Source organism: Lissotriton vulgaris, chromosome 4_1, assembly GCF_964263255.1.
Source record: "Lissotriton vulgaris chromosome 4_1, aLisVul1.2, whole genome shotgun sequence".
Classification (NCBI taxonomy): Eukaryota; Metazoa; Chordata; class Amphibia; order Caudata; family Salamandridae; genus Lissotriton; species Lissotriton vulgaris.
In genome coordinates, this window is record NC_141691.1 from 308,881,966 (window position 1) to 308,903,126 (window position 21,161).

A 21,161-nucleotide genomic window follows, 5' to 3' on the forward strand; every position below is an offset into this window, starting at 1 on the left:
TGGGCCTAGAGGCGCCACAGGAGTGTAAGGCCAGAGAATAAGCTGCATGCCCAGGCTGCTTAAGAGGCACTCGGGGGGCACTTACCGGCCCCCGGCTATCCGGATAATTGCGGGCGTCCCGGCTGCCGCTGTCGAGTGGTGCAGGCGGCGGCGCGGGCCAGGCCCAATACTACACTCCCACATCAGATAGTCCGGGGCACGCCGGAGGCCACGGACAGCCCCGGGGAGGCCTACATCGTAGGGTTGGGAGCGAGCAGACAGATCACCTTGGGCGCCATGTCAAGGGGTGAAATCTGGGCCCTGTGCAGAAAGCGGCGACCGGAGCACACGCAAGGCACGAGTGAGCCCAGCAACTGACACAGACCTGGGCGCCCCACCACTGGCAGGTTGACGGTGGCAGCACGGGATGGGGTCTGAGTCCCTGAGGCAGCTTTAGAAGGCGATGCACGAGGACAGCGAGTACAATACCCCGGTGCGTCAGACACATCGCAACGCGGGGTGGAGTGCAGGCGCAACCCTGGTCTAGCACCTGCAGCCATCCACACAGGCTCACCCGCAGACAGAGCAGACTCTGGTGGCACAAAACCGGGGGGGGCACAGGTCGGGCCCTCGGCCACAGGAGACAGAGACCAGCGTGTGCAGCCGACGGCCGCTACGAGAACACCCTAGCACTCCATCCTCATGGCAGACACGCTTCTCCACAAAACGGGCCACAAGCCTAAATCACCGGGCCCAAGCGACGGCACCGCCTCCGTGCGGGGCGCTGAAAGGGATTGAGGCGCCAATAGCTGAAGGCGCGCCTCAGACATGTCTTCCTCCAACCGCAGAGGTGGTCGCACTATTCCTGAAATGCTCGCAAAGGTAACAGCCAAAGGGGATAAGAGTCCCGACAAACAGACGTCACCGCCTCAACCCAAAGACCGAGATCGGGCCGAAGGGGAAGCGCCGACAACAAAGTCCTTTATGGAAGCTCTGTTCACCTCCCTCAAGGAGGATATTCAGACCCTCAAACAGGAGATGGCTGGGGGGTACAAAGAACTGCGCAGTGACGTGGATGGGATTGGGGATCGAGTGGCGGAGGTCGAGAACGCGGGGCTTGCTAGGAGCGAGGAAGTGCACACTCTTCCGCAACAAATAATCAGGCTTCATGAGCAACAGATGTAAATGTAAATGTAAATGTGTGTGTCTTGTAAAGGGCACTGCTACCCGGAGGCGTCACAGACCGCTGGGGAACCCGTCCTGGCTTTCCCTGTGAGATGTTCCCTCCTGGGTATCTCCAAGGTGAAACCAGGCATCCCGGCGTTTGTGGGGGGCCGTTGTGGCGATGAGGCAAGCTAATGCCCAGAGTTGCAGAGTGTGATCCCTGGTTAGAGTAGGCACGAGGCGAGAATTATCGAGTCCGCTGACCCTGGTTCACGACCCTGCCGCGTCGGGAATTGAAACCCTGGTCCCGGGCCGTCCTTTGCTTCCGGGTCTGCCGCCTCTAACCAGTGAGCCACACCACGCCATCTGCAGGCACACACAGAGGACCTGGAGAACCGCTCACAACGCAACAACATCCGAGTCCGGAATGTACCATCTAAGGCTGAAGGAGGGGACGTTGCGGCCTATCTCCAGGGTTTGTTTCGGGACATACTGGGGGAGCCTGAAGACTTCGAGATCAGAATAGACAGAGCGCACAGGGTGGGTCTAACACGATGCAGACCCGCCCCCCCCACCGGACATTCTAGCCTTTCTCCCTGATTTTCCTCTCAAGGAGCGGATCTTGGAGATGGCTCGGCAAAAACAGCCCCTCCAATATCAAGGGCAGGCAGTGGAACTATTTCAGGATCTGTCCGCAATCACCTTACAAAGCGACGGACATTCAAGGTGGTCACTACATTCCTACGTGACAAGGGGACCCATACTCCTGGGGTCACCCCTTCCGCATCATCTTCAAGTGGAATGGGACTCTACACCTGCTCAGATCCCTGCATGACACTTTCGACCTGCTAGGCATCCCCCATGAAGGGGGTGGATCCGGGGACTGGGCTGGTGGTCCTCCTTCTCAATCGGCGTTCTCCCTAGCCGCCGGAGACGGCTGGCAGAAGGTGAGGCGCAGGCGACCAAAGAAGAAAGTCAGCAAGCCGGACCCAGAGACTGTGGCGCAAGAACACACAGCAGCATTACAAGAGGTGGCCAAGGACACGACTAGTGCACCATGAAACACTGTTCATGAGGTTGCAGGCATGCAGTGCCGCCACTGTGTCGGGGGGTCGGGGCGGGGGGCCGTTGGGCCGCCATCACCATTTTTTCCCCTTCAACTTTACACTCTACCACAGGCCTAGCCGGACTGATGACTAGGCCTGGGACAATGTTCACTAGTTGGTTGCTTGCAGTTGGGGGAGGGGGAGAAGGGAGGAGGGGGAGAAGGGAGGGAACGGTGGGAGTTGGGGGGGCGTTGGAGTTGGGGGGGAGAAGTGTTCTCCTTGTCCACGGAATTTTGAGTTTCTTTGGCCAACACGCGCAGGACGCAGCGCGACTCTGACCCAGCTGAACACCCCACTACTGCATATCAAGCGCGGGGCGCAGCCAGCCCGCTGACCGATTAGAATGACACGCACTTTGACTGTTCTCTCACTCAATGTGAGAGGGCTCAATAACCCTATCAAGCGCAAAGCGGTCCTCTCTTTCCTGGAGCACTCGAAGGCAGATATCTGCCTCCTGCAGGAAACACACTTGTTGCCCAAAGATCAACACAGACTCAAGTCCCGATCCTTTCCCTGGCAGTTTTTCTCATCCGCAAATAAAAAGGTAGCAGGGGTGGCGATTCTAGTGGCCAAATCTTTTAGGGGGCGGGTCCTGCAGAGGGAGGCTGAAATCAAGGGTAGGTTGCTAGTACACCGTTTCCTAGTGGCGGGACAGACGTTGTTAGTGGGTACCATATATGCACCCAACGAAGGTCAGGAGAAATTTCTGCATATTGCCCTAGAGGCTGCCACAGCCACCACGCATCCACACTTACTGCTCGGGGGCGACCTTAACCTAGTATTTCACAACACTGCGGACCGCTCTGGCCAGCGGTTTGGTCAGGTGGGGGCACTATCAGCGGCAGGCACACTCACCTCTCAGACCTGGATCTAGTCGACCTGTGGAGACACTCACACCCACGGGCCACGGAATACACTCACTACTCCGCAGCCCACAAATCTTACGCAAGACTTGATTACATCCTGTGCTCATCCCAGCTGGTGCTTCAGGCACAAGACGTAGAGATCCTCCCGGCCTCTCTGTCCGATCACTCCCCAGTGGTGGCGTCCTTCCTTATCCCTGCCACGCCCAGCCCACAGCAGCACTGGCAACTACGGGATGGCCTCTTGCAGAACCCAACCACGGTAGAACGGATTAAAACTGTTCTCGCCCGGTTTCTCACCCAGAACGCTAACGATGATACCACCAAAGCCACCCAGTGGGCGGCTCTCAAAGCAGTGAATTTATCTCTATAGCCACGGCAAATAATAGAGAGTGCGCACAAAAGAGAGCCAAACTCACCCAACGTGTGGCGGAGCTAGAACAGATCCATCAACGCACAGGGGCGGCTCGGGCATGGCGTCAGCTGTGTACGGAGCGGAAAATGTTAGCGGCTCTAGACCAAGATGTGGCGGAATACGCCGCCATGCTCCTAAGACACGCATACTATACCGGAGGAGACCGCTGCGAGAAATTACTAGCAAGCAGGTTGCAGGAGCAGAGTCAGAGACAACATATCAGAACCCTCCAGCCTAGCCATGGTGCCCCCATCACGGAGGACGCGGCCATCCCCGCGGCCTTTGGAGAATACTACACTAAACTATATATGGCGGACCACCATGACCTGCAGAATGGCCATGATTACCTGCAGGGGGCCTCCCTCCCATCCCTGAATGAGGCACAGGCGGCGTTTCTCGAACGGTCCATTGACCTAAAGGAGGTAATCTCAGCGATATCCCGCCTCAAGTTGGGGAAGTCACCGGGACCGGACGGCTACACAGCGGCCTTTTATAAAACCTTCTGCCCACAAGTGACCCCATTACCAAAAGACCTAATTAACACCTTCAATCAGCCAGGTGCCATCCCCCCGGATCTGTTAGAGGCGGCAATCTCGGTGATTCCCAAGCCCGGACGGGACCCCATCCGGTGTAGCTCCTACAGGCCAATATCCCTGTTAAACATCGACCTGAAGCTTTACACGGGCATCATTGCAGGTATACTGGCACCATACATGCAGCAACTGGTGGAGCCCGATCAAGCGGGCTTCATCCCACAACGTCAGACCAGCGACAACACTAGGCGAGTCCTCCACCTCATCGAGGCTAGGTCGCGGACGAGGCCGGACTGCATGCTCCTCACTATCGATGCGGAGAAGGCATTCGATAGGGTGCATTGGCCCTATCTAGACCTAGTACTACAGCGGTTCGGGTGGGAGAAACCCTCCGCAATCGTATATTTAACTGTTACCCCCAGCCTAACACAGCAGTCCGGGTAAATGGCCACACCTCCCAGCGGTTCCCGATCAGCAGGGGGACCAGGCAGGGATGCCCGCTCTCTCCCCTCCTATTTGCGCTTTATATGGAGCTGTTGGCGCAACGTATTAGCCAGCATAACCTCATCAAAGGCATCCCGTCGACGGGGACAAGCATAAAATCAGTCTATACGCAGATGACATCTTACTTTCCCTGACCGACCCGATGCAATCCCTCCGAGTGCTCTTTATTGAGCTGCACACCTTTGCGCTGTCATCAGGCTTTAAGATTAACGTAGAGAAATCGGAGGTGCTGCACATATCTCTATCACCGGGAGTGCTAGCGGACGCCAAGGCTGAGTTTGACCTGCAATGGGGTGAGTCTACCATTCCTAACTTGGGGGTCTTGCTGGCCCCGACGGTGCGAGCCGCAGCGGATGCCAACTATACCAGACTCCACTCCCGCCTTTGCAATGATCTCAGGAGATTGAAGCGCGTTACACTATCATGGCTGGGTCGTATAGCGGCTGCCAAAATGACTTTGCTGCCGCAAATCCTCTATGTGTTCTAGACCCTCCCTATACGCCCTCCGGTGGGATGGCTCCAGAAAACACAATCGGACCTGGCACGCTTTGTCTGGAACGGTCGCCGCCCACGGTTTAAACATACAATAGCTATACTCCCTCCCGAGCATGGCGGAGTAGGAGTGCCCGACCTCACTTTATACTTTCAGGCGACCCAACTTCGCACTCTGGTGGAGTGGCACCAACTGGAATCTGGCAAACACTGCGTTTTTAAAGGTCAGGCGGTGGCGGGCCGTACGTTTCAGGGTGTCCCATTCTTGCCACGCTGCCATAGACCTCCCAACCATTACGCATCGCTGATCACAAGCACCGTCCTGGGCGTATGGGACAAAGTGGTTGTTAAGCGGAGCTCACTTCGTTCCCCTCCCCGGTGACGCCGCTCTTCGACAACCCCGACTTCTCCCCCGGCCTTGACCCCCGGGCATTCGTGACGTGGAGGACTACACCCTGCAGGGATTTGGGACATATGTCTGATCTTAAAGGCATCCTTCCTTTACAGAAGGTGAAGGAGGACTATGGCATACCGGAAACGGATCGTTTGCCCTACCTGAAGGTTCGCCATTGGGCTTTACAACCGTCGGTTAGACCCGGTGAACAACGGTTCCTCACCCCGTACGAGAAATTGATATTGACGCGCACCTCCGATAAAAAACTGATCTCTGACCACATACTCCTCACCAACATATACACTTACAACGCAAAGAGAGCCAGGTGGGAGAGGGACTTGGGGAGACAACTCACACGCAAGGAATGGGAGTGTGTTTACCACAGAGCCAGACATTCTTCCTACCACACAGGCCTTACCGAAACTATGACCAAAGTGGTCACCTACTGGTACCACACACCTCAACGCCTGCATCTCTGGGTCCCCCGAGTTAGCGACCGCTGTTGGAGGGGGTGTGGGGAGCTTGGAACACTGGAGCATTTACTTTGGAGCTGCGACCGCTTACAGCCTTATTGGAACTCAATTCTAGATTTGATAGACGCACTTCTAGATACTCAACTCCCCAGGTTCCCTGCTTATGTTTTGCTTGGCCTTCCTAATGCCTTGATGTACCCCTTGAAATCCATGAGAGGGAGGCTTATAGCGATTGCACTAGGGGCAGCTATGCAAAATATAGTAGCTCATTGGAGAGCCGTCCAACCCCCCTTACAACTGGGCTGGCTGCATAGGCTAAGGGCGATCTTGGGGATGGAGAAACTATCCCTGGCGAAAGCAGGGAAGGGAGAAGAATTTGCAGGACTTTGGCGGCCGTTCTTGAGCCTGCTGACAGGAGAATTCAGAGAACTGAGCTGCCCCCGATACCTGCGGTTGCTACGTCTCGCAGACACCCCACTTGCGGAACCTAAAGCGCAGTCACGCAAGCGCAAGAATCCGGGCGGATCTGCAACCCATGGAACTCACTTGAGAGTTGAAGCTTTATAGTTTATTTCTCTGCTCTGTGGACAAGGAGGGGGGTGGTTGCGGGAGGAGGGTGGGGGGCGGGTTTTTTTTTTAATTCATGTTTCATAATCAATACAGCATGCAACCGGTTTTTAGCCTTTAAGACGCGGCCGGCCCGGTTGGGTTGTAGGCGGCTTTCTGTGTTAACGCCCACAGTTGGAGCATCTCTTAGCCTTGTTTACGCTACTGAATTGTCCTCGACCGGCTTGTGCCTCTGTAGGCACCGGTTGCTGTACTCGATGCAATGTTTTCCTTTGGTGCTTAATAAAAAAGATTTAATACTAAGGAGAAGAGTGCGGTTCTATTTTCCTTCTAGATCTTTACGATCCGCCTCTCAAGCGCTGGCCATTGTTCCTGCAATCAAACGAGCGTGCATTGGAGGACGTTCATACAGATTGCTGGCTCCTCAACTATGGAACAAATTGCCCCTTTCCCTCAGGAAACTAGACAACTTGCTTTCCTTTAGGAAGGGGCTCAAGACCTGGTTGTTTGGACAGTAATTCGCCTGCTTTTTGGCCTAGCTTCTACAGGTCTGTATAGCACCGGGACACTCTGCCCGAGTAGCCGAGCGCTTTAGAAGACCTCCACTAACATAACATAACATTTATAAGGTTGGCCTGCCCTCACATAGGAATGCATTGGGGATTCCCTGATCAGTGTGTGTCAGTGGTAATTCCGGTAATGAGAGGACCAGTATGGTCAAGTCTGGTATGTCTGAAATTGTGTGAATAAATGCTACGCATTGGTGTGCGCAGATTTATTGTGGTTATTGTAGAAATGTCACTTTTAGAAGTTGGTACTTTTGTGTGCTATGTGTCAGCCTGCAAGATGTGAATTTCATGTCTGGCTTGTGAGTGACAGGAGCTGAGGGGCGGGATGAGTCAGTGCTAGACTGAATGGGACACCTGAGCTGAGAGTGGTGGGAGGAGAGATTCCCTGACTCTGAATAGGATGGTACTTCCCTAGTACAATGCTGGCTCCGCCCCCTGTGGTGTGTCTGATCACTGAGCCCCCACCTGACAAAGGGGAGAGGAGCTGAGCGAAACAAAGTGCTCCAAATCCCCCCTGAACAAGTTTCATCTGGTTCCCCCATTGTTGTAATTTGACAATGGCCGGGTTAGCGCTTAGCTGTGCTACACGTTTTCCCGCTTAACTTGGCTATACTTAGAAACGCCATCTTGTGTGTTACGACGGCCATCTTAGATCATGAGTGGCCTCGTGGCCAGCGTGCCCTTTAGTCCGTTGTCCGTGCCACTGACCACTCGAGTTTGCCCAGCAACAGGCTATTTTTAGTAACGGTCAAGCCTGTTCATGCGCAGTCCCAACTGACCAGTCGTCCCTCAGGAATGTGCCGCCAAACTGACCAGCGGGGGTTGTAACCCCTCCAATGAGCTGGCTCTGTTCCAAAAATGACCATATATGTACATAACGCTCTGTAACTTTGTACCGCCTATCTTTTTATTACCTGCAAATTGTATAAAAGAACGGGTCACACCGATGTTCGGTGTGATACTTCTTGCATTACCGAAGGGTGCTGTAGGAATGTACCACCACCCCATGGGGTCTTAATAAACTTGTTCTTTGAATTTTTCAGCTTCCGTGCCAACAGTTCTTTCAATGTAAGCGGGTTATCTTTGGAGCATGTAGGCCTTGGGAACCCGATACTACAAATTGGCGACCACGAAGGGACTCATCGGCGACTCGGATGCCCGAAGGAGAGGTCGTGACGAAGGTTTGGAAACTCGCCATGGACGCGTACGCTGCCACCGAGTGACCCGAGTCTTGGCACCCGCAGTGTTTCTTCCTTTCCTTCTGATCTGACCTTCCAGGTGGCGCCGGTCTCTGACTGAGTTCTTGATCGTCTGCGTTGCTGGATAAAGTGCTGTTTGGCTGATTCGATTAAAAGACCTTGGCAGTTGGAATCTGGACCTTTGAGACTTTGGGTAAGATTTGTGATCGGTAAGGTAGTCTGCGGACGCTTACTGAAGTACTATGATTTGTGATCGGTAAGGTAGTCCTCGGACGCTTGCCGAAGTTCTATGACCTATGACTTTGATTTGAGTTAGCTAACATTTGTGAATTTGTGAACTTTGAATCTATACGTGTAGTGCACTTCACATAGGCAGGCATGTAGAGATGTTTCTCTAACTTTGTTTTTTTCCTCTGAGCGGCACATTTGTGTGAAGTACTGCAAGTGCCATTTTTTACCGTATCACGCTTTCGTGATACTTTTTGAACATGCCTGTTTTAAGAACACTCCGAGGGATGTGCTGTCTTGGGAATGGTACCACAATTAGGTTAGCGGAATCACAGCCGGCTCCCCCAGAAGGAACACCAAACCGTGAGATGTACATTAAATTCAGCCTTCCCCCTATAATGTACAGTAAACTATGGCATAAATATACTAAATCAGATCCTGAATTGCAATGGCCACTACATGGGTTGTTCGATTTGCGTAAGGTTCAGTTTGTGGAGCAATGTTTGTTTCAACGAAGGTCTAGACAAAATATGTTTGATTGTGTGCGAATGTGGGAGAAAGCGGTGCGTGAGCGAATGAGACGTGAGGTTGCCTTGGCGGATAAAGAGCAGCGCAAGGCTGCTCGCGATAAGGCTTTACAGCTTGAGGAAAAGGAGGCTCAGGAAAAGAGAGAGAGAGAGGAACGGGAACGTAAATTGCTAACGACTGGTCAATTCCCTATTCGCCGACCACTTTATCCTGTCCTTAATAATGAAATTGATGATTTTTCATTGCTAGATCGATCACCGCCTCCGTACGTCTCACCTACGGCTCCAACTGCAGAATCTGATGACGAAGGACAGGATAAGCCAGGAAAAAGGGATGCGTCTGGTGTCAGGTTTTCTGCGGAGAAATCCGCGAACTTGCGTAGTTGGGCTCGTAAAGTGAATACGAATTTTGTTACTCAGGCTGAAGTTGTTATTGAAAGGGGTAAATGGACAGACCAAGAAATACTGTATTTTTTTGCTACTTTGGCAGATGAAGTTGTTACTGCATACCGTCAATTTTCGGATACGTTAGAATCTAAGGCTGTGTCAGTTCACCGTGAGAATTTGGAAAAAGGTGTGTTTGATCTTTCAGATGTCGATGCCTTTTACAAGCAACTGATCCAGCTGCGGGATGAGACGTCTAAGTTGCGGGACGAGCGGAAAAAGGATAAGAAGTCCGGGCCGGAGTCTACTGGGCAATCTAAGGAGTGTTCTCTCCGGGGTTCAGATAAGAGTTCTACAATGCATGTTATGCCTATGCGTGAAGCCGCACCTTTGTATGTTCCGCCAAAAGGGGAAGGTACAGATGATGATAAAATGTCAAAGGATGCGAAGGGATATTTTATATATAATTGGTTGTATACGCCTTGGAATAGAGCGGATGTTATGGCATTGAAAAATTCTTTACCTGACCTTCGTAAGAATCCGGCAGCATTTTATGAAGGGGTTGAAGGGGCTATTTCGTCTTGTGTCATGACTTTGGTTGATATAGATTTGTTTTTTGGGTTAATTCTTCCGCCTGACATGTGGAGACTAATTCGTAAAAATAATGATGAAACAATACTTGGGGGAACATGGAAAGAAATAAATGCAGCTGATTTAGATAGGGAACCGGCATGCAAGCCATGTCAGTTCATTTTAGACCTCCCGGCGGCTATTTTGATTAAATTAAAAACGCTCGTCCCATCTAAAAAGATCGATTGGACCATGTTAGCTTCGTGCAAACAAAAGCCAGATGAAACGGTTTCAGATTTCTTTACACGCTTCGAAGAAGCGTTTCACGATTACAGTGGTCAATCGTTAACTGACGATACGGGTAGGCATTTGTTTGTAGATAAGTATGTGGCTAATCTCCTACCAGAGATTGCAAAACGATTGAAATCGAGTGAAAGTTCCTGGGCCACGGCGACCCCTGCGTCTTTGTTAACTATGGCTCAGTATTATGAGCGGCAGGAGTTGGAGGCTAAAGAAAGTGTTGATAAAAAAGCGAAAGAATTGAAAACGAAGGTGATGTTGGCACAGGTTCGTGGAACACAGAGTAGAGGGAATGATAAAGGTAGACGAGGTGGAGGCAATACGTCGTATGGTCGCACGGATATAGGATCAATGTGCGTATTGTAAAGAGTTTGGGCATTGGGCTGAAGATTGTCCGGTACTTCGTGAACAACGTAGTCAGCGTGGTCGAGGAGGTGGTAGGTCGAGGGGCGGTTATACGGGGGCGAGAGGTGGTGGAGGTGATCGTGGAAGGGTTGAAGAGAGGGGCCGTGGCCAGGATGAACGAAATGCCTTTGATAGACGAAATCAATATCAGATATCGGAGGGTGAGAATGTGGAGCATCAGGATTATGTGCATGCATAGGATTGCGTAGGATGGGGTACGGAATCAGTTGAAGTGCCGGTAGATCAGAAAGGTCCATATGTATCAGCGGGCATTTTGGGTTCTACTGATCAATTTTTAGTCGACACAGGAGCTACTCGTAGCGCTTTGTCAAAAAACTTGGTTCCGAGGGCTCCCCTGTCTGGCGAAATGATAACATGTGTAGGGTTTGATGGCACACCCTCCCCTAGCCCATTGTCGAAACCCCTTGCACTTTGTCTTGACAAATTCTTCAGTTTTGGTCAATTTTTGCTATCTCCCCATACGCTAGATAACATCTTGGGTATTGACTTGCTTAAATATTTCAGAGCAACGATACGGTGTGCTCCCGAGGGAGTGCGGGTTATTCTGAATGACAATTACCCTGAGTTAGACAGGTTTTGCACTATACTAGACTCTCCAGCTTTGGCCTCTCTCCCGCACACGTTATGGGCGACCTCAGATACGGATGTGGGAGAGATGCGTATTCCACCTATTCGAATTACTGTAAAGGAGGGAGTCTCTCTGCCACGTGTGCCACAGTATAAGATTTCCAGAGAAGGTGAAATTGCTCTGACACATATTGTCCAAGATTTGATAACTGTAGGAGTGGTGGAGGAGGTTCCTTACAATGTTTGCAACAGCCCTATTCTTCCGATCCTTAAGAGAGATACTGACGACAAAGTCTATCGGTTTATAATTGACTTGAGAGAAATTAACAAAATTGTCATTCCCCAATATCCGGTGGTGTCCGACATTACGACTTTGCTGACACTGGTGCCGCCGACGGCCATGACCTTTAGTGTTATTGACTTGAAAAATGCGTTCTTTTCTATCCCTGTCCATCCTGATAGCAGATATTTGTTTGGCTTCACGTTAAATAATAAATCGTATAGATTTTGTCGTGTTCCTCAAGGTTACACTGAGAGCCCGAGTATCTACAGCCAGGCTCTGAAAAGACAGCTTGATTCCTTTGAGTTACAGTCTGGGGTTGTCCTTATTCAGTACGTGGATGACCTTTTGCTTGCTGCAGACTCTTATGCACAATGTGAGGAGAGTACAATTGCTTTGCTTTCTTTTCTGGCACAGAACAATCACAAGGTCTCTAAGAAAAAGCTTCAATACTGTAGACCCAAGGTGACCTACCTCGGTCATCTTTTGTCTAAGGAGGGGTGTGCATTAACATCAGATCGAATTCAGGCGATTTTAGATACACCAGTCCCCCGCACGCAGAGAGATGTACGTGCCTTCATAGGTTTAACGTCCTTTTGTAGACAGTGGATTATGGGGTTTTCGCACATTATAAAACCCTTGTTAGCGTTACTGTCCAAAGCTACACCAATGCCCCTTAAATGGACAGATGAATGTCAAAATGTTTTTGAACAATTGAGACAAGCCCTCTGTTCTGCACCCGTGTTAGGTACACCAGATTATGCAAAGATTTTCACGTTGTATGTCCACGAGAAAGATGGGTGCGCGTTATCAGTGTTAGTGCAAGCACACAGGGATAAACAGAGGCCATGTGCATACTTCTCGGCGGTTCTTGATCCTGTAGCACGAGGGTTGCCTGGGTGTTTTCGAGCAGTTGCAGCAACAGCAGTAGCTATACGACAGAGTGAGGGAATAGTGTTATCGAACAAACTGTTGGTGTTAGTTCCCCATGCAGTAGATGCCCTGTTAAATCAAACAAAAACCCAATATCTCACCAGTGCACGTTTAACAGGATATGAGCTTACACTTTTGGCACCACATATCACACTAAAAAGATGTGCTACCCTGAACCCTGCCACTTTATTGCCCTATCCGGACGAGGAGGGTCAGGAAGAAAAACATCATGACTGTGTTTTCCTGACCGAGGAACAGACAAAGGGTCGCGCCGATCTACAGGATATGCCACTTCCAGATGTGGATGGGGAACTGTGGGTTGATGGATCGTGTTTGAGGCTGCCAGATGGTACGACTTCCGCAGCCTATGCGATCACGACACTTAAGACAGTGGTAGAAACAGCTAGAATACCGCAGAAAGCGGCCCAAGCAGCAGAGCTGATAGCCTTGACAAGAGCCTGCGAATTGAGTACTGACCTATGTGTGAATATATACACAGACAGCCGGTACGCCTTCGGAGTAGCACATGACTTCGGGCTACTCTGGAGAGAACGTGGGTTTTTGACTTCTCATGGAGTACACATTATGCACGGAGAACTAGTGCGTGATCTCCTAAATGCGTTGCTTTGTCCAAAGAAAGTAGCGATAATAAAATGTAGTGCCCATAAAAAGATCACCGATAAAGTGGGTCAGGGAAATGCCTTTGCGGACAACATAGCGAGACAAACGGCTAGGTCTCGAACTGACTCCCCCATGTACGTGACACAATCACAGGCTGAGCGATGGTATGATGCTAGAGCAGAGATACTAGATATTCAGAAATCAGCTACTGAATCAGAACTTGCGGCATGGGCAGCAGATGGGGTGCTAGATGATGAAGGTTGTTGGAGAAGCAAGGACATGGAGAGATGGAAATTGCCTGCAGCTTACTTGCAAGCGATGGTCCAGATGACACATGGGTTGGCGCACGTGGGGGCTCTTGCAATCACTCGATTGTTAACACGAGTTTGGGAGCATCCCGAGATTGGCAATACTGCTAAGAGGGTAGTGCAGACCTGCCTGATATGTTTACAGCACAATCCTGCAAAGGGGACCCATACTCTGAAAGGAGGGTTCGTTCCACCTTCTGCACCATTCGAGGTACTCCAAATGGATTATATCCAGCTTGAGCATTGCAACAACCTGAAGTATGTCTTAGTGGTGGTATGTGCTTTTAGCAAATGGGTTGAGGCTTTCCCCACGAAAGACAATACAGCTCTGACAACAGCTAAGGTGTTGCTTAAGGAGTTCTTCCCTCGATTTGGAATTTGCAAATTTTTGTGGAGCGATAATGGGCCTCATTTCGTTGGGAAAATTGTGGAGTATGTGTTGAAGGGCTTGGGGATTCAGCAGAAGTTTCATGCTGTATTCCACCCTCAGTCGGCAGGTCTTGTCGAGCGGTATAATGCCATGCTGAAACTAAAACTGGCTAAGATTGTAGCATCTACGTCATTGAAGTGGCCGGATGCTTTACCGCTAGCATTGCTCTCTCTCAGATCAGTGCCCCACTCGCGAACAGGCCTCACACCGTATGAGGTGGTGTTTGGAAGGCCTATGAATGTTTGGGGAGTGCCCAAGCCGCGATTGATACATGATGTGCCTTGTATAATGATGAACGATTATTTGGCACGATTAACAAATGATTTGCTTTCTATTCATCAACAGGTTCGAGAAACGCTCCCTGACAACTCTACTGGAGAGGCCCACAATCTTCACCCTGGCGACTATGTTATGATAAAGTCGTTTGAGAGGGCGAGCAGCTTGGAACCGAGGTGGCGTGGCCCCGAGCAGGTCCTCCTGGCGACTCGAACAGCTGTACGATTGACCAACAGAAAGCGGTGGGTGCATTCAACCCATTGCCGTCGTGTTTCTCCTGATCTGGTGAATCCTGCTGTGTTGACCGACTACAAGGAGATTCTGGAGAAAGAAAAGAGCCCAGCTGTGACATCGGCCGAAGTTGAGGGAGCCTTCCCGGACCACACTGTTTCTGGACGAGAGCGCTATAATCTGCGGCCACGATAAGAAGATTTTTTTTTTTGGTTTTCGAGACTGGTTGGTTACCGCTCTGGGGTTTGTGAAACGGAAACCGGGAATCTCAAGGGGGGGGGGATCAGTTCTGCCAAGAGTAGCGACACCCGTCTTGACCCCGGAGAAGAAAACAACGGCTACCTCGGAGCTCAGCACCGTATTTTTCTTTTTTAGGCATATACATATGTACATTTGAGACTTTGTGAACTTTTGAACACTTTGAGACATTACGAACTTTTTGAACTATGGCGTCTTCTGCATCACGAGACAAGAGAATACTTGGTGCCATCCTTTTCGTCTTGACAATTGTGGTAATAGCAGTAATAGCTTGGGTAGTTGAACTTGTGGTGCCTGCACGTGAACATTTGCTGCCGACTACCCCGGCTCCATCTGAACATTTTCACTTTACCTTGCCTTACCATGAAGAACGGCACCGACAGACTTATTTGAACAATAGTTTTATTCAGATTCTGCATCATACGCATAACATGACAAATACGTCTAATTGTTGGGTGTGTGGGATGTTGCCTGGGCATCAAAAGAAAGGGGGCACTCCACTCATTCCACTCCCGTTCTCACATAACGGATCTTGCAATGCCTGATACACTCTTCTCTTCACTTTGAGATGGCCAACAAAAGGGGGGGTGCTTTTCCGTTTGAATAAAATTTGCTACCATGACCGGGATGGGTATCCACGAGCTGAAGGTACTCCATTTGAATGGGAGGAGTACCGCCCAGATAATGCATCTGCCCCACGTGTTTACAGCAACCAGAGGAACATCAATGTATCCAGCTCACATGTGATTAATGTTATTGCCACTAAAGCTGATTTGTGCATACGTAATAAAGGTACAATTCCGGTGGGGAAAAGTGAATGCAACATCACACTTACATTTGACAGCCCGAATGGCATATTGTTTGTGGCGTCTCGCAATACTTATTTTATTTGTGGAACGAAGGGTTATCATCAGCTCCCGTTGGGATGGTTAGGCACTTGTTATGTATCCTTTGTATTGCCCCCTGTATTCATTGCCCCACCATTGTATCATAATGATTATGTCCTTTATCACGATTTCGTGTTGAATCGTGTTAAACGTGCTGTCGTTTTTGATGAAATCGATCAGACTGATACTGCTTTACAACAATATGCGGACTTCAATTTGGGACTGTTTTCCTTTGTGGGGGCTGCTTTGAATAGTCGGAAAATACGACGATTGACCCGTGTTGTTGAAGCTGTAGCCAATGATACTGCTATTGCACTAGGAAATATCACTGAAGAACTCCAGATTTCTAGGATTGTTACACTCCAGAACAGAATGGTTCTAGATGTGGTTCTAGCTGACCGTGGGGGGGCATGTAGAATCATCGGAAGCAGCTGCTGTGTATACGTGCCTGATAATTCACCATCCGTTTATGATGCTATTTCGAAATTGCACAAGATAGCTGCCGAAATACACCCGGACAATGGAACTTGGACTCTGTCAGGGTGGTTCTGGTCAATGCTTACCACTTGGGGTTGGAAACTGCTAACGATTTTATGCATCATTGTGGGGATATTGTTTTCTGTATGTTTATGTATACAATGTGGCCTAGCTTTATGTTCCATGTGTTTATCGGCTTGCATACCATCAAGACGAGCTCTTGCTCACGACAAAATGATGCTTCATAAAGAAGTAGCTCAAATAATGCTAATTGATATTGAAGATGAACACCCTGATTATGTTCACTATGAGGTAGCTTCAGCTAAACGCTAAAAGGGTCGTCTGTTGTAATTTGACAATGGCCGGGTTAGCGCTTAGCTGTGCTACACGTTTTCCCGCTTAACTTGGCTATACTTAGAAACGCCATCTTGTGTGTTACGACGGCCATCTTAGATCATGAGCGGCCTCATGGCCAGCGTGCCCTTTAGTCCGTGTATATATAATAATGTGTATATAATCCCCTGTATATATTGCCCCCTGCCAGGTGGCACATTGTATATTATGTGATTACTATCCTAATGTGTTTTAAGATAATACAAAGGCTATTTTTATATATAACCTTGTGTGGAGTTCCTTTTTGTGGTGTGCCTAGTATGTTGTTTCTGTGTGTGTGTTACGCAAACGCTTCACACATCGCCACCGGGATAAGCCTGACTGCTTGTGCCAAGCTACCAAGGGGGTGACTCCCTTGCCCTGACTAGAGTGGTAGTCTCTGTCTGGCTTTGGCGCAAGCCTTAGCCAACCAGAGATCCCATTTCTAACAAGGCTCCTCCCCACAGAGTTCAATTACTCTGGGGGCGCACTGGGGAAAGACCTTTATTTACAGAGTAAGAGTGGGGCTGCACTGGACTGTGGGGTTATAGAAGGTAATGACCTTAGGAGGGACAGCACCATGTTTAAGTATATGGGAGAAAAGGTCTTTCTGGCAGAACTCCTAAAAGATAATGTAGGGCATACCATTCGGTTTCTCAGGCCAAAAGTAGCCTTTTGAATGACTCTCCCAACTGCACTTCCAGGCAAATTAGAGCTAACTAAAATGATAATGTTATCTTGCTTGTAATAATATTTAGCAAACTTACAGTTGGCTATCTCCAGAAGGTATAACAAAGACCCTGACAGCTTACTGTTGGCCTTAAAATGAATGGGGAGAGACCTAGGGTTACACTGGGGAACATGAAACTGAAAACTTAACACAAGGGGGCGCAGGACCTGGACTTTAAAGTGCACTACCTTGCAGCTCAGACTCAATGGCTTGCCAGCTGGTCAGTGGGGCACAACACATCTGAGCTGGGCAACGAAACAAAGATAAATAAAACGACTACTTAATAAACGCTTTTTGCTTCCCTCAAGGTTGTAAAACTCCTTAGCATTTTTGGAGCCTGGCACAACACTTGAACTGGAGCACACTATAAGGTATCTCTGCACTCCCTGCACATCTGCTGTCCTGTTGGGCATAATTCTAGCATCCTAGAGGCTACAAGGTAGAAAAAGATTAGGAGGTGGGGACAAGCAGGCTGCACACAGTAGGGGACCTGTTGGAGAAGGAGGCGATAATCCCACCAAACACATTGGTGGGCACGACCGTATTCCCTCCACTCCTTCCCACAATTACTTCACTATATAAATCAAAGGCCATGCCAAGTTCATAAGAAGAGGTTCAAAACCTCATACTTCTCTGCTCTTAGGAAACAATAATGGTGATTGGTAACTGAAGGCTTCAGTAAGTATAAAGGCCTAGCTATGTTATGCTAGTCGTGCTTTAAGAATTTGTTCATGTAACTACGATACTCTTCAGAGGAAGTGGTTGAGTTAGGTATGCATAGGCGGGAATTAAGTGCCAGGGTTTTACGTCTTTTCCGTGTAATTCTACTCCCAAGAGGCTAATTTTAGCACATGTGAATTTTATTGGGTTATACCGATAGTGCATGCACAACATATCGATATTGGAGTTTCCACTACACTTTCAATTATGCCTTGTTATAAACTCGGAAATAAATAAGATGACAACAATATGATCACGATTTTAACTTGGAGCAATGCAATTGGTTTTTCTACTGTTCAAATCTTCTTTACTGGGTCTGACAACCCACTGTATACTCACAGTTACCATCTTATATTGACAAACTACAATTATTCAGTATTTAATGGATTTCCAAACTAAGACTACTACTTGATACATGAATTCACATAACCGTAAAACAAAATAGTCTAGCATAGTTACCTCAGTACATAGATGGAAATAACACAGCAAGACTGTAGCTTCTGAAGTGGTAATAAGAAGAATTATAAATACCAAGAAGAGGAAGCCAAACATGTAGTACATTTGATGAGACCTGAAAAAGATAAATTCAAGTTACCTGCTGTTGTTACTAACTTATTCCTAGTTTTAAAATCTCCCATTTTCCAGGCTCGGAGAAGGCAGTAATAAGCCTAGAACTCAGTATTGTCAGGGCAAAAATAGTTAACAGTTAAAGTTGTAGCACGTGTACACCCAGGTCCTCCTAACCTCTTAAGTAAACAGAATAGTGGAGTTGGCAGATAGATCATTCAAAGAAAGTTGGACTAAGAACTAAGAGTACAAGAGTAACCAAGTAATTTTTCCTTGTTCCAACATTCAGCTCCTCTTCCTCCAAAATTATCTATGAATAAGATAGATAGACCACAACACATTTGAATAGGTAAATCCTGCCGCTAAATCTGTGTAAACTGGTGGATTTGTGAAGTCTGGTCTAGGACTGTCTAAATTGCAAGTTTATTTTTTATATTTTAAAATAAGATACAAATTTGTTTTACATAGTTATGAATACATATTTTAAAGAATAATAGGAGATACGTGTTCATTGATAATATTGACCTCTGTATTATAATATTTATTACGGTTCAGTGCATAGTTTTGGGATTTAACTTTAGGCTATAGTACAAAAGGGAATCTGTTTTCTAGATTGTAAGAATTATTTGTAATATCCGAAAAGTCTGGCAAAGAAAATGAAGCAGAATAAAACGAATTCAAAATTCCGAACTGTTTGTCGACAGAAAATAAGTGAATATGTCCCCTCAAAATAATATTAAACAACTAAAAATCAATAACAAACAAAGACTAGGTTAAGGTAAACATCCACAGGAGCTAAATTTGATTATGCAAAGTTTCAAGTCAATATTCAATCTTGCCAAGTGTGAAACAAAGTCTAGACCATTACAACCTAATGCACTAGACTACTAAAACATTTGTGCTTTTTTTGGCATCAGGAAAATGGTTTGCTAGTCATGTAAATGAACTCTATGGTCTCAGGGGAACGTCTAAGCTGGGTATTTACTAGCTGAACATCCAATTGGAACAAAGTCCAGAACCAAACACAATTCCAAGACAGAAAGTCCTTCCAAGACGGATGACATGAAAGGAAAATATTGTGCAAAGTGAGAAATCGAACCAATTGGGCCTGACCATCATGTAGTAACCACGTGAGGTTTTCATCTCCTTGGTGATTTGGGAATTTCTTTTTAATCCAGGGAAAAGGAACACAACTAAGAGTCCATCCCTCTCGAGACCCAGCAAATGGAGAACATGGTTCTTGCTGCTCCCTAAGACAAAGCTGTTCATCTCTGGCCCCTTGTCTCTACAAAAGAACGAGGCCGTCTTGTGGACAGGTGGAGGGAGAGGGAAAGGGAAAGGGAAAGGGAGAGAGTGAGAGAGAGGGAGAGGGAGAGAGAGAGAGAGAGAGAGAGAGAGAGAGAGAGAGAGAGAGCGAGAGAGAGAGAGAGAGAGAGGTGACAGTCGGCCTTGTTCAACTGGATAATGAAGGCTCTCATCTTAGTGAGTGGTTGAGAATAGCACAGCTGGAACACAGTTATTTCCCATCTAAAAGACAAAGGGCTCTGATTGTGAAGTGAGCACTGGCAGTGCAAACTGAAGACTGGTCTCTGCTGCAATTTTGGGTAAATATCTTAAATAGTTGGGCGATTGAGAAGGAAAATGCTACTTATCAGTATGCATCTGTTCTTGGCATGAAGGGTTGCAGAACCACACACTATTGCATAGATCACCATCTGGTGGTGGGCCCAGATGATTACACTTTGTTGTTGTCTTGGAAGAGTCTTTGTCTGGATGACTCCTCCTGCAGATCGTAGTGCGCATGGGCATCAACTCCATCTTCAGATTGTTTTGGCCAATGGGTAAATGATGGAGTTGTAGGAGTACAGATAAGGATGTCCATGTGTTGTGTATCTAATTAAGATATTACTGGAACAGATATAGGTAGCCGGGGAGGCGTGTGGACGTGTGGTTCAGCAGCTCTACATGCCAAGAACAGATTCATACTGGTAAGTAGCATTTTACGTTCGAGGCATATGGGCTGCAGACCACACATTATTGCATCGATTGCACAGTAGTTTTCTCCCTTAGCGACGACCACCCATATCTGTTGCAGTAGTTTGAAATACAGCCTGGCCCACACTAGCTTGTTTTTTTGTCTGCACATAGGCATGAGCGGATTTTGCGGATTGGCAATCCGCGAATTTGCGGATTTGCGAACTCGCAATCCGCAAAATCCGCGAATTCCCGCGAATTTGCGGATTTTTTTTTTTTTTGTGTTCGCCCGTGTTTCTGCCAGTTCGCGAGGGTTTTTACAATTTCGCAATTTGCGAACTTACCTGTCGGGTCGCAAGTTTTGCGAACTTGTTGTTTCTACGTGTCCAACCTGTTTGGGACACTCTTCTTCATCACTGCCACTCTCTGTCACCACTGCCACTCTCTGACTACTCATGCCACCCTCTGGCCCACCCATGCCACCCTCTGTTTCATCACCACACCCTCTGGTTGTCCAGTGTACATTATTTTCGGCAAAGCAAAGCACACCTTCCCTGCCTCAAGTGACCTGAATTAATTTGGGGCTGATTAATGTGTCACAGAATATTTTTTTAGCTGGCACCTGCTTCCTTAGTGCGCCCTGATTAGTGATCTTTTGCACTTGCTAAGTGCTTTCATTGTTGCAAAATTAGTTACAACACCTGCCCTGCCCCAACTGACAATAATGAATTAGGGGCTGATTAATGGATTTTAACTTCCAGCCTGGCTCCTGCTTGTCTCCCTTAGCTGTAATTCATGACCTTTGTGGCATATGTGTAACTATTCTGAGGTTCAGAG

General features: G+C 48.3%; 1 protein-coding gene across 1 annotated transcript in view; it reads right to left on the reverse strand.

The window, feature by feature from the left end:
• Window positions 1–21,161, reverse strand: part of LOC147718680 (transmembrane 9 superfamily member 2-like) — a 1,534,671-nt gene that overhangs the window by 163,887 nt on the left and 1,349,623 nt on the right. Inside the window, exon 15 of the mRNA XM_086918630.1 lies at window positions 18,243–18,354. Coding sequence (XP_086774756.1) covers window positions 18,243–18,354 — 112 coding nt within the window. The remainder of the gene's footprint in view (window positions 1–18,242; window positions 18,355–21,161) is intronic.